The following is a 12703-nucleotide window of genomic DNA, read 5'->3' as shown; positions in this document are numbered from 1 at the left end:
GAGCCACTGGGTAAGCCCATGGCAGACTTCATGCACAGCTTATAGCTAGCTAAAAATGCTGTCCTAACAGAGCTCTGGAAGAGCTGATTTTCACAGAGGTCTCTCACAACTTAACCTCAATCAGGACTAACTGGCCGGGTCTCACATTTGATCACAAGCGGAAGGTGAGGGTGCTGCAGCAGAATCTCATTAATGCCTTAGTTTTCAAGGAGCTTAGGCTTGGGGGCCTTCTGTGGTTTTGTTAACGGGAACAGTGCTCTGCAATCCACCCAGCCCTCACTTCCCCTCACCACCCATAATGAATGACCTGGCCCCTTGATGGGGCATACAGAGTATACTGGATCACACCTGGACCGTGATTCCCCACCCCCACCATTTGGTATACATTACTTAGAGCTGGCAATCATAAACCACTAACAAGGCAGACTTTACATACACTTTCTGTTCTAGTTTATGCATTCCCTGGGGAAGACAGACTTCACGCTCTCATAACCAGCTGGGAGCTGGGAGCAATCAGGCCCTTAATGGCCAAAACAGAAAGGGACTGACTGCCTCACTGAGCACCTCCTGACAGCCAAGGCTTTTCTTCCTGAATGATAATGGCATGAAATGTACTCCCTGTGTGTGTGTGTACACGTGCACACACACAGATGCTCCCACGTGCACCTAACATACAGCAGGGTTGGCACCCCCAAAATAGCTGTTCAATTTAAGTTCAAGATGTCTTTGCAGAATCCTAACGGAGCTTTTTGAGTGAAAATCTGGGAGGGTCTTATGGGAGACAGATCAGTGTGGTGGAAAGAGTGCTCGACTGTAGCAGCAGCAGACCTTGGACCCTACTTCTGGCTCTTCCACTAACTATATAACTGTGGGCAAGCCTCTCTGAACTTTATTTTTTCATTTGTAAAATCAAAGGGACTGGACTAGGTAATCTCTTTCAGGCCTTCTAAGATTCACATTACAGTGAGATGTTCACTGTGCTGAAAATTATTCAGTTACACGTCCGTCTGTCAACAAAGCTAAACTGACCTTTTAAAGACTTAAGAACTATGTCTGGGGCCATCGAGTACCCAGCACCTGGCAAAGTGCCATGAATAGAGCAAATGCTTAAGAAATGTTCACTAAGTAAACTTTCATGTCTAGAGCCTGATCAAAATAGTGGACTCAATCCACTACCAGCTCCACCCCACCTTTTTTTCTGTGTTGAAAATAACTAGAGAAGAAAACATGTTTTCAAAATGTTGCTGTCAAAGTGACCAACATCAGTTTTCAAAATGTTGCTGTCAAAGTGACCAATATCAGTTTTCAAAATGTTGCTGTCAAAGTGACCAACATCAGAGGCAAACTTTAAAGCCTCCCATACTCTGTCTTTAATGTTATCTTCTTGTTTTTCCTCTTATTGAAGACATTTCCACACCCCTGGCACTCTTGCTTTGTGTCGGACACATAGAGGGCCCTCAACGAACATCAGGTGAAATGAACATACGAATGCACTGGCTTTTCATTTTTCTAATTCTCTGAGATTTACTTTTGTTTAAGGCCCAAGAATCTGGCCTCGAATTATAAAGCAATCAGAGGAATAATTAACCACTGAAGAACACTACTGCTAGGACATTTCTGTTCATTTTACTATAAAATATTTTCTCAGCAAATGTGTTTTAAATGGCTAACATTCTGAATGGGACAATTAGAGCGGCTCTGTGAGTAGCCATCCTGTGGGTTGAATCATTTTTTGTTCTCCTTTCTTGTTTAATTCACCAAAGAAACCAATTACCCCTATCATTTCGTACTTGCAGAGCTTAAGGACAGGGCTAAATGGCCTAAGCTGCCCTCCACATTCTGGGTAAGCGATGGTTCAGAGTACACAGCAGTTGCACTGCATAGAAGGTAAGAGCATGAATCAAGCAAGGCAACAACCCAGGGTTGGAATCCCAGTTTCCCCACTGCCATTTAACTAGCTTTGATGTCGGGGCAAGGTATTTAGGCTCTGTGAAGTGAAGTGAAAGTCGCTCAGTCGTGTCTGACTCTGCGCCCTGTGGACTATACAGTCCATGGAATTCTCCAGGCCAGAATACTGGAGTGGGTAGCCTTTCCCTTCTCCAGGGGATCATCCCAACCCAGGGATCAAACCCAGGTGTCCCGCACTGCAGGCAGATTCTTTACCAGCTGAGCCACTAAGCTTCATCTTGTTGCTGTGTCTGACTCTTTGCAACCCCATGGACTGCAGCACGCCAGGCCTCCTTGTCCCTCACCATCTCCCAGAGTTTGCCCTAGTTCATATTCCTCACATCATTGATGCCATCCAGCCATCTCATCCTCTGATGCCCTCTTCTCATTCTGCCCTTAATCTTTCCCAGCATCAGGGACTTTTCCAATGAGTCACCTGTGAATGTCAGATGACCACAACACTGGAGCTTCAGCATCAGTCCTTCCAGTGAATATTCAGGGCTGATCTCTCTTAAGATTGACTGGTTTGAACTCCTTGCTGTTCAAGGGACTTTCAGGGGTCTTCTCCAGTACCACAGTTTGAAGGAATCAATTCCTCAGCATTCTGCCTTCTTTGCAGACCAGCTCTCACAACCGTTCATGATCACTGGAAAGATCGTAGCCTTGACTATACGGACCTTTGTCAGCAGAGTGATGTCTCTGCTTTTCAACACACTGTCTAGGTTTGTCATCACTTTCCTGCCAAGAAGCAATCATCTTCTGATTTCATGGCTGCAGTCACCATCCGCAGTGATTTTGGAGCCCAAGAAGAGGAAATCTGTCACTACTTCCACCTTTTCCTCTTCTATTTGCCATGCAGTAATGGGGCCAGATGCCATGACCTTAGTTATTTTTAATATTTACTCATAAGCCAGCTCTGAAGCTGGCTTCATCTACTCCTGTGTAAAATGGGGATAATATTAGGATCTATCCCATGGATTACTGTGACATAATTTTATGTAAACTGGTGATGGTAGGATCCCAACAAGGCTAGTGTATTAGATGATTCTGCCACCTCCTTCAACAAAGCTGACAACATTCAGGAGTTAGTCACTATAACCTTAGTGAGAGCTCTTGGCTCTATGTTCTTTTCTGTATTGAAAAGTGTGTGCTCCTGTGGTTCTGAATGTGTGCATCCTAGCTTAGCAGGTACAATGTAACTAATAATGTCTGACTGAAAGCAAGCAAGCTGCTCCCTCACAGAACTGTCCCACCCCAATACAAATACCATCAGGCTTACACTGGTATGAATCAAGGCTGCAGAAACAACTGGTGGAAGATATGAATGTTTTGCCTCATTCATTTGTAGCTTTAGTTAGTAGGTTCTAACTGGGTTTCCTACTTCTAAAGACACTACTCAAAATGCACATCAAAACTAACATCGCAAATCAACTACTCAAAATGCTGCTGCTGCTAAGTCACTTCAGTCATGTCCGACTCTGTGCGACCCCATAGACAGAAGTGCACCAGGCTCCTCTGTCCATGGGATTTCCCAGGCAAGAGTACTGGAGTGGGGTATCATTGCCTTCTCCGTTACTCAAAATAGTAATGTGATTAAGAGCACAAGAGTGAAATCAGAACCAGAGAAACTGGTGATAACCTAATTAAAAGGACACCTGATCAATTTGTGAATCATGGCTCTTTCATTAACTATAGCTGGGTGCCCTTGGTCAAGTTTCTGTTTCCCTGAGCTTCAGTTCCCTCGTTTACAAAATGGAGATAATAGCTCATACCTCACAGGGTTGTCGAGAATGTTGTGTTAACTAACAGCAGTGGTAACAATAACTAATAATTACTGAAGAACTGTAACCCATGTTACTCCCAATGAAGAAGTTACTCTTTTTAATCTTTATTTTATCAATCAGCAAGATGAGGCTCATATAGAGCCTCATAACCAAGGTCTGAAAACAAGAAAGTAGATGGATCTAAAATGCAAAGCCAGGCTTTGGACTCCATAACCTGTGGATTTAATGCACTGCCCAGCTTTGTGAGGACATTCAGGCCCTCTATCATCCCTGCCCATATTTTTCTTAGTTCTCTCCAACGGCACCTACTGGCCATGCCACCACACCCCGAATAGAATCCAATTCCTTGGAAAACGGTAGAATGGTACTCACCGTGGTGGTGAGCTTTCCTCCATTCTTCTGGACGTACTGGATGGAGTCATGGATCGTAGAAAAGAGACCAAGCAGTACATTCTCCATGTCATAGACTCTGTACATGCCGTTCACCAGTTCTTCCAGAGACAGGATGTATTCTCTCCAGTACTTGTCAATCTCCACCACACCTGCCATACAGCCCTGCATGACCACATTGCAGTAGCCGCCACATGGCTTCACCATCATCAGTCCCTGGCAGTAAGAGCAGTACCACATCCTCGTGAGCATTCGGCCACAGTCCTTACTGAACTTCAGGTGATCGGTTGTGTTGATCACTTCAATTCCAAGATTCAGGGCCTGGAGGAAGATCCTAGTGACTTGCAGTGACTTGGAAACCTGGGTCATAATAAGCTTGGGGAAATTCCCAAATACTTTCAGGTCACGCCTTGCCCCTCGGAGGCACTCATTGATGTCTAAGGTGGACTCTGGAAGGCCTGGGTTCATCAGCTGGGTATAGATGACTGGAAACAGGCTGTCAAACAATTCATTGACCATGTCGTCCACGTTGATGTCAGAACCCAGGATGTAGAGAGATACATCAGTGAAAAATTCACCCACAAAGTCAAAAGCTTGTGGGGTCAGGCTCGGATAGTTGTTCTTGAACATGGCATTGGTGTAGTTCTTGGCGTGGCGAACGACAATTTCAAAGGCCTCTGCAAAATAAGAGATATAGAAATGCCCACAAATTAAAGCATGAAAGTCCAGTATTTAATTGAATTTGAGATTTCTCTATCGCTGTGGTGATTAAGGTCCCATTTGCCTTAAATAATTGACTCGTGTTTACTTCTGGCAATTGCCTCTACTCCTGCAGTTGTTTGTTCCTATAAATCAATTTTCTTTTCTGAACATGAAGTCCAAACCTTGATGTGAACATAAATTCTTAAACACACAAATTATATTTCAAATGACGAAAGTCAGGATTCAGTTAACATTCTGGCCTCTCATAAAAATAGCGATTAAAAATTGGCTAAATGAGAAGTTCTTTTTCTCTCATTGATTTATTCAGTTAAAAAGAAATTGTATTTCAAGACATTTATTTCATTTTTAGACAAAGATAAATATTTGACAACCAACCATATACTATATAAACTCACATAACGATTCAAGCCTGTTCATCTCTGGAGGAAAGACAAGTTCTTAGCCAAGAATAAAAGCTATCACCAATTTAATCATTTTGGTAGATAACTTTAAACGGAGCTATCTGACAGATTGCCAGACCTGAAAATGGAATTTATCCCCTAAACGGTATCAGGATGGAAAAAACAAGGCATGTACTTATCTATACATTTGATACTGAAAATAACACCTCTGCTATTTGCAAGCTGAACATCTGGAAGGATAATAGCTAAGTTTCCTTGGTAAGTTCGGCTTCCACATGGCTTGGAAGCCTTATCCACTCTACAGAGACTAGGGGTTCAGGATTACATCTGCTGCCCCTAACCCTTGGCATAAGGCCTGATTCGTGTCACTGGTTTGAGAGAGAAAGTAATAATGTCACCATCCCATTTTCTCCAAACTGAAGCCCTCTAGACACAATTTATCCCAAATAATCAGAGTTCTGCATTTCTTATGAGGGAAAGAAAAACAACAATAACAGATTTTTCAAGAAATAAGACATAGCTTAAAAACAAAAATAATCAAGTTTCCCAAGACTTTTAAAATTAACTTAGCACTTTCATTTCCTTCCAAAGAACAGAGGTCCACAACAGATGTACCCCAAAATGATGCCATTTCAGGAGCCTTGAAAAATCAAATTATTACCATTTTCAGACTACCTAGGGAGACTGCATTCCAACTGCTCCTTGGGATCACTTAGCCAAACACCTCAGTCATCTGTGGCAGAAGTGAGCTCTAGGTTGTACCACCACCATCTGCCCCAGACCCCTCACAAAGTAGAACGCGCATACTAGAGTCTTCCCTTGGGTTTATGACCATGCCCAGAAATGTTGAGTAGATGCCAGAGCAATTCTACTGGGTTTCCAAGCCCACTTGAGAAAGAATCTTCATTTTCATCAATTGCTAAATGTTCATTTGTGATTTTTGTTGTTTAGAATATTAAGAACTTCTTGGAAAGCTTATCTATAACAATCTCTTCTTAACCTCATACACTATTCTCAATCCTTGAATCTAAACATTGAATGAATTGAAGAGATTTTCTAATGCAATCCAAAGGACCAGTCAATTAATTCTTCAAAATCATCAGAAATTTGAAGATTTAAAACTATTCATTAATTTTAGCTACCAATCCTCTATTAATACTAGACTCTGTGCTAGGTTCTAGGGGTATATAAGTGCTAAGTAGATGGGGATAAATAATATACTGTCCTTGTCTTGAAAGTATAAGGTATGTGTGTGCATGCTCAGTTGCTTCAGTTATGCTTGACTCTCTGCAACCCCATGGACTGTAGCCCACCAGGCTCCTCTGTCCGTGGGACTCTGCAGACAAGAATACTGGAGTGGGTAGCCATTCCTACTCCAGGGGATCTTTCCGACCTGGGGACTGAACTCTGCATTGGCAGGCAGATTCTTTACCACTAGCGCCACCTGTTGTTGTTCAGTCACTCAGTCGTGTCCAACTCTTTGTGACCCCATGGACTGTAGCACACCAGGCTCCCCTGTCCATCACCAACTCCTGGAGCTTGCTCAAACTCATGTCCATCAAGTCAGAGATGCCATCCAAACATCTCATCCTCTGTCATCCCCTTCTCCTCCTGCCTTCAATCTTTCCAGCATCAAGGTCTTTACAAATGAGTCAGTTCTTCCCAACGGGTGGTCAAAGTATTGGAGCTTCAGCTTAAGCATCAGTCCTTTCAATGAATATTCAGGGTTGATTTCCTTCAGGATTGACCGATTGGATCTCCTTGCTGTCCAAGAGACTCTCAAGAGTCTTCTCCAATGCCACAGTTCAAAAGCATCAATGCTTCAATGCTCAGCCTTCTTTATGGTCCAGCTTTCACACCCATATATGACTACTGGTGGCTAGCGCCACCTGGGAAGCCCTTAAATGCTATACCATATACCTTATAAGCGGGGCTTTCCTGGTAGCTCAGTGGTAAAGAATCCGCCTGCAATGCAGGAGTCACAGGAGAAAGGAAATGCAGCTTCGATCCCTGGGTTGGGAAGATCCCCTGAAGAAGGGGATGGCAACCCACTTGAGTATTCTTGTCTGGAGAATCCCATGGACAGACAGCATGGCAGGCTACAGTCAAGTCAGACATGACTGTAGCAACTGAAAAGGCATGCATAGCATTTACAAAGCATTTCCAAGTATATTACAATATCCACTTTTTACCACAATCTTCTGAGTTTGGTTTTGCAGTCCCCACTTTATAGATGATGAAACTGAGGCAAGCAGAATTTAAGCACTTTCCCACAGTCATGCAAAGCAGAAGTAGTCAACTCAAACTACTGTCTCGCAGCAATGGTTTCACTCTAGCTGTCCTCAGCCATATGGCCAAACACACACATTCTCAAAAGTCTTTGAAAGTCAAGTTCATTTTTAAGCTCATTATATTTCTATCGGCTTCTCCTCTCCGAATGGAAAAGTACTGGGAGAAATTGCAGCTAAAGCCAATTGTACTTTCACCTTTGTCTTGGGGCTGCATAAGGTCAGAGAAGGAAGACGGCTGCTGAGATGCTACCCTGTGGATCTCAGTCATTGAAGCTACCCTAAAATGAATTCTCTACAAGGCAAATTTCATCTTTGGCACAGTACATTTATTCTCTAATGTGCAAGATATATGACCGTGAAATTCCATACACTATATGCCATAACTGTTTTAAGTTTCTGTTACTAGCACTGCTGGATCAACAGGAAAAGAAAATTATAAAAGATCACGAACTCTTCTCCAGAAATAATAATAACAACACATATTGCAGGGGGAAAGGGCTAGGGGTTCATATGCAACCTCAAACTCACATGTGCTCCCTGCTCCAACTTTCACAGCTCAGAATCCACTTAGCACATCTCTGGGTTTTACCCAACCCCCTTACTTCTATATCACAGGACAACAGCCCAAACCATAACTACTCAAGCAAAGACTCCTTGGGGACGTAGAGGAACCAACACCAGGTGAAAAGTGACGCTCAGCTTGAAGTTGGCAACTTGAGGTTTCCTGAAATGAAGCCAAGAGCTAGAATTACTGCAAAAAATGTTCAGCCTACTGATTTTTTTTGGTCAGATAATAAGGTACACTTATGCTAGGGGAGGTTTTCCTCTGTCTCTTTCCTGGGAAAAAGTCAAGCATTATATCCAGGAAAAATTAGAACAATGTAAAATCAGAGATATTATGAAAAATTTGGCACCAAACAGAAAACATTCTATTTTTAACACTATATATAGAAAGACAGATGATACAGATAAAGACATCTGATAAATTAATACACATCCAAATATAGCAAGGTTTCTAGATTTACTAATACCCCTATCACTATCCTGGTCACCCATTTTGGACACATTTTACTGTTACCAACTTCCTTCTTAAAATATGTTGCTCCAAAGGGGACACAACTTTCCAATATGGTTTGGTATGTAAAGTGTGCAATCAAACTATCACCTCTCTTTAAACGAATCAATAACTTGTCCCCTATTAACCCAGGACATATATCCTATCACCAGAGCAAAATGACTGTCCTTAGTACTTGGTGCAGATGTTTCTTTATTCAGACCCAGACCAAGGGTCTTTTCAGTAGAAGACTGGACTTCTTTTTTTTTTTTAGTATAAATTTATTTATTTTAATTGGAGGTTAATTACTTTACAATATTGTATTGGTTTTGCCATACATCATTTGGAGAGAAGAATAAATAAACCATTGAGTTCCCTTCAAGGCCTTAAGAATAAAGCAGTCTTATAGAAAACACAAACAGAAATAAAGTATGCCTTTCATGGGCTTATCAGTATACTGGAAACGACCAAGGAAAGAACCAGGGAGCTTAAAGAAATGGTGATATAAACTTCCCAAATGAAAATATGGCGAGAAAAAAACAAGACACAAAAAGGAACATCCAAGAACTGTGGGAAAAATCAAAATCTGTAACATATGTATAATTGCAATTATAGAAAGAGAAGAAAGACAAAAGAGAGCAAAAGAAATATTTGAGGAAATGATACCAAAAATTTCACAAAATTCATAATAGATACCATCCACAGACCCATGAAACTCAGAGTTACAAGCAGGTTGAATACCAAAGTACCTGCTCTAAGGCATATCATATTCAAATGGTAAAAAATCAAAGACAAAGAGAAAATTTTCCAAGAAGCCAGAGGAAGAAAGAAAATCATCTTACCTATAAAGGAACAGGATAAGAATTATGTTGAACATCTCATCAGAAATCATCCAAGAAAGAAGAGAGTAAAAGGAAATATCTTGCATTGAAAGAAAAAACAACAAGCTAGAATTCTCTTTCCAGCAAAATTACCATCAAAAAGGAACACAAAAACCTTTCTCAGACAAACAAGAACGGAAGAAATTTGTCATCAGTAGATATGGCTTGCAAAAAAATGTAAAAAATATGTTTTTCTAGAAAAGTATATAAGCCAGAAAATCAGATCTAAATAAAGAAAGGAAGAGCATCAGAGAAGGAATATATATATATATATATATATATATATATATATATATAAGGGCAAAATAAAACCTTTTCTTTTTTTAAAACAATGATTTAACATATAACTTTGTTCAAAGTAATAACAGCAATAACGTATCAGTGATTATAGTATATGGATAAGTAAAATGAATATTATAAGGCACTCGAACTACCGGTGAAGCAATTTAGTGTAGACTTGAAATTGGACTTAAAGTAGTTTAGAAAGCATATTGCAAACTTGACAGGAACCACTAAAAATTTTCAAAATGAAGCATAATCGAGATGGAATCATATATCTCAGGCTTCAGTTAAAGCCTGAGAAGGCAAAAAAAGAGAAGATTAAAAATAACCAAAACAAATAATATGTGCAATAAACAAAAAGCATTTATAAATGATGAATATTAACACATTACCTCACTAATCACTTTAAATGTGAATGGTTTAAATACAAAAAGTAAAAGATAGAGATGATCAGAATAAACATAAAAATAAAACCCAACTGTAGATTATCTAAGGTAACACATCTTCAATATAAAGATACAGATAAAGGGATGAAGAAAGACATATCATACTAACACCAGACAGAAAAAACTGGAATAGCCAAATTAGTTTCAGAGCACACTTTGGAAGAAGGAATATTATCAGGAATAAAAAAGGGTGTCACATAATCTGAAGGGTCAATTCTCCAAAAAGACGTAATTCTTATATATACAAACCCACAATTATAGTTGGAGACATCAGCACCCATCTATCAATACCTAATAAATCCATCATGCAGAAACTGACTAAAGACATGGTTGAACTGATTAGCATCATCAATGAACTAGATCTAATTGACACTTATAGGGTAATTCATCCATCAACAGCAGAATATACATTCTCAAGCTTACATGTAACATTCAGCAAAACAGACTGTAACACTTGGCCATAAAATACACCTTAACAAATTTAAAAGCTCAGAAATCATACAAATAATGTTCTTAGCCCACTCAATGAATTTAAATTACAAGTCAATAACAGAAAGGTAAGACAATATCCAATCCTCTGCAAAGTAAACAACACATTTCAGTACAACATATGGGACAAAAAATGTCTTAAGAGAAATTTTTTTAAATGTTTAACTAAATGAAAATGACCATTAAACTTACTGAAATTTGTGTTATGTAGCAAAGGCAGTGTTTAGAGGGAAATTTGTAGCATTGAATGCTTATATTAGAAAAGGAAAAAAGATCTCAGATCAATAAATTTAAGATTTCACCAAACAAAACTAGAGAATTAAGAGCAATATAAACCTAAAGCAAGTAAAAGAATACAAATTATAAAAAATTAGGGCAAAATTCAGTGAAACTGAAAATAAATATCATAGATAAATCCAACGAAACAAAAAGCTAGTTCTTTGAAAAGATAAAATTTTAAAATACCTGGCCAGGCTAATCAAGAAGAAAACAAAAGATATAATTTATTAATATTAGAAATGAAAGGGGGGTCATTATTAATAATTATATGGATATTAATAGGATAATATATGAATATTATGAACAACTCTATGTCCCACGACTTGGTGCACTTGATAAAATGCACCACCAATTGCTTAAAAGACAAAAGGCACCAAAACTTACAAAATGACAAATAGGCAAACTGAATTATTCTCTGTTCATCAGAGAAATTAAGTGATCAATTAATAAACTTCCAAAAGCAATGCAGGTCCAGATGGTTTCGCAGGTGAATTCTATCAAACATTTAAGGAAGAAAGAATACCAACTCTACACAATCTCTTCCAGGAAATACAAGCAGAGAGAACATTTCCTAATTCATTCTGTAAGACCATCATTACCCTAAAACCAAAACCAGATAAAGGCATTATAAGAAAGGAAAGATAGATACCAATATTTCTCACAAATATAAATACAAAAACCCACAATAAAATATTAGTAAATCAGTTCATATAATCCATCATATTAAAGGGCTATAAAAAATTGTACCAATAGGTACAGAAAAAACATTTACCAAAATCCAACACCATTCATGATAAAAACTTTCAGTTAACTAGAAATAGAGGGGAAATTTCTCTACTTGATAAAGTAATTTACAGCTAATATCATACTTAATGGTGAGGAATTAGAGGCTTGCTCCCTAACTTAAGATAAGGGAACAAGGCAAGGATGTCCCTTTTAGTGCTTCTATTTAATATCATATTTAAAGTCCTACCTGACACATTAAGACCGGAGAAGGCAATGGCAACCCACTCCAGTACTCTCGCCTGGAAAATCCCATGGGCGGAGGAGCCTGGTAGGCTGCAGTCCATGGGGTTGCGAAGAGTCAGAAATGACTGAGTGACTTCACTTTCACTTTTCACTTTCATGCATTGGAGAAGGAAATGGCAACCCACTCCAGTGTTCTTGCCTGGAGAATCCCAGGGACGGGAGCCTGGTGGGCTGCCGTCTATGGGGTCGCACAGAGTCAGACACGACTGAAGCGACTTAGCAGCAGCAGCAGCAACACATTAAGACAAGATAAAGAAATGAAAGATACACAGATTGGAAAGGAAAAATAAAGCTGTCTTTGTTCAAAAATGACATGCTTGTCTATATAGATCATCACAAAGAATTGATGTAAAACTCTGCTTGAATTAATAATCTTATATAGCACGGTTGCAGGATACAAAGTTAATATACAGAAGTCAATTGTTTTCTATACACCAACAATGATGAACTGGTATTTCAAATGGGAAATACAATATCATTTACATTACCATCCCCAATGGAAAGCTTAGATACAATTTTAATAAAATATGTATAAGAATAAGTGGAGAGATATTCTCTGTTCATGAATAGAAAGGCTCAATATTATTATGAAGTAAATTCTTCCAAACATGGTCTATACATTCCATGGAAGACCAGTCAAAATCCTTGCAGGTTATTTTGTGGATAACAATACTAAAATTTATATGGAAAGGCAAAAGACCCAGAAT

General features: G+C 39.3%; 1 protein-coding gene across 4 annotated transcripts in view; it reads right to left on the bottom strand.

The window, feature by feature from the left end:
• The window catches only part of GPC3 (glypican 3), a 460363-nt gene that overhangs the window by 217031 nt on the left and 230629 nt on the right, over positions 1-12703 (bottom strand). For all 4 annotated transcript variants that reach the window (XM_086389256.1, XM_086389259.1, XM_086389257.1 and 1 more), the window contains one exon: positions 4104-4798. In XM_086389256.1, coding sequence (XP_086245382.1) covers positions 4104-4798 — 695 coding nt within the window. The remainder of the gene's footprint in view (positions 1-4103; positions 4799-12703) is intronic.

This window comes from Bos grunniens, chromosome X, assembly GCF_055505025.1.
Source record: "Bos grunniens cultivar Pamir isolate PY7600 chromosome X, Bosgru_T2T1.0, whole genome shotgun sequence".
Taxonomy (NCBI): domain Eukaryota; kingdom Metazoa; phylum Chordata; class Mammalia; order Artiodactyla; family Bovidae; genus Bos; species Bos grunniens.
This window is presented reverse-complemented; position numbering and strand designations above follow the sequence as displayed.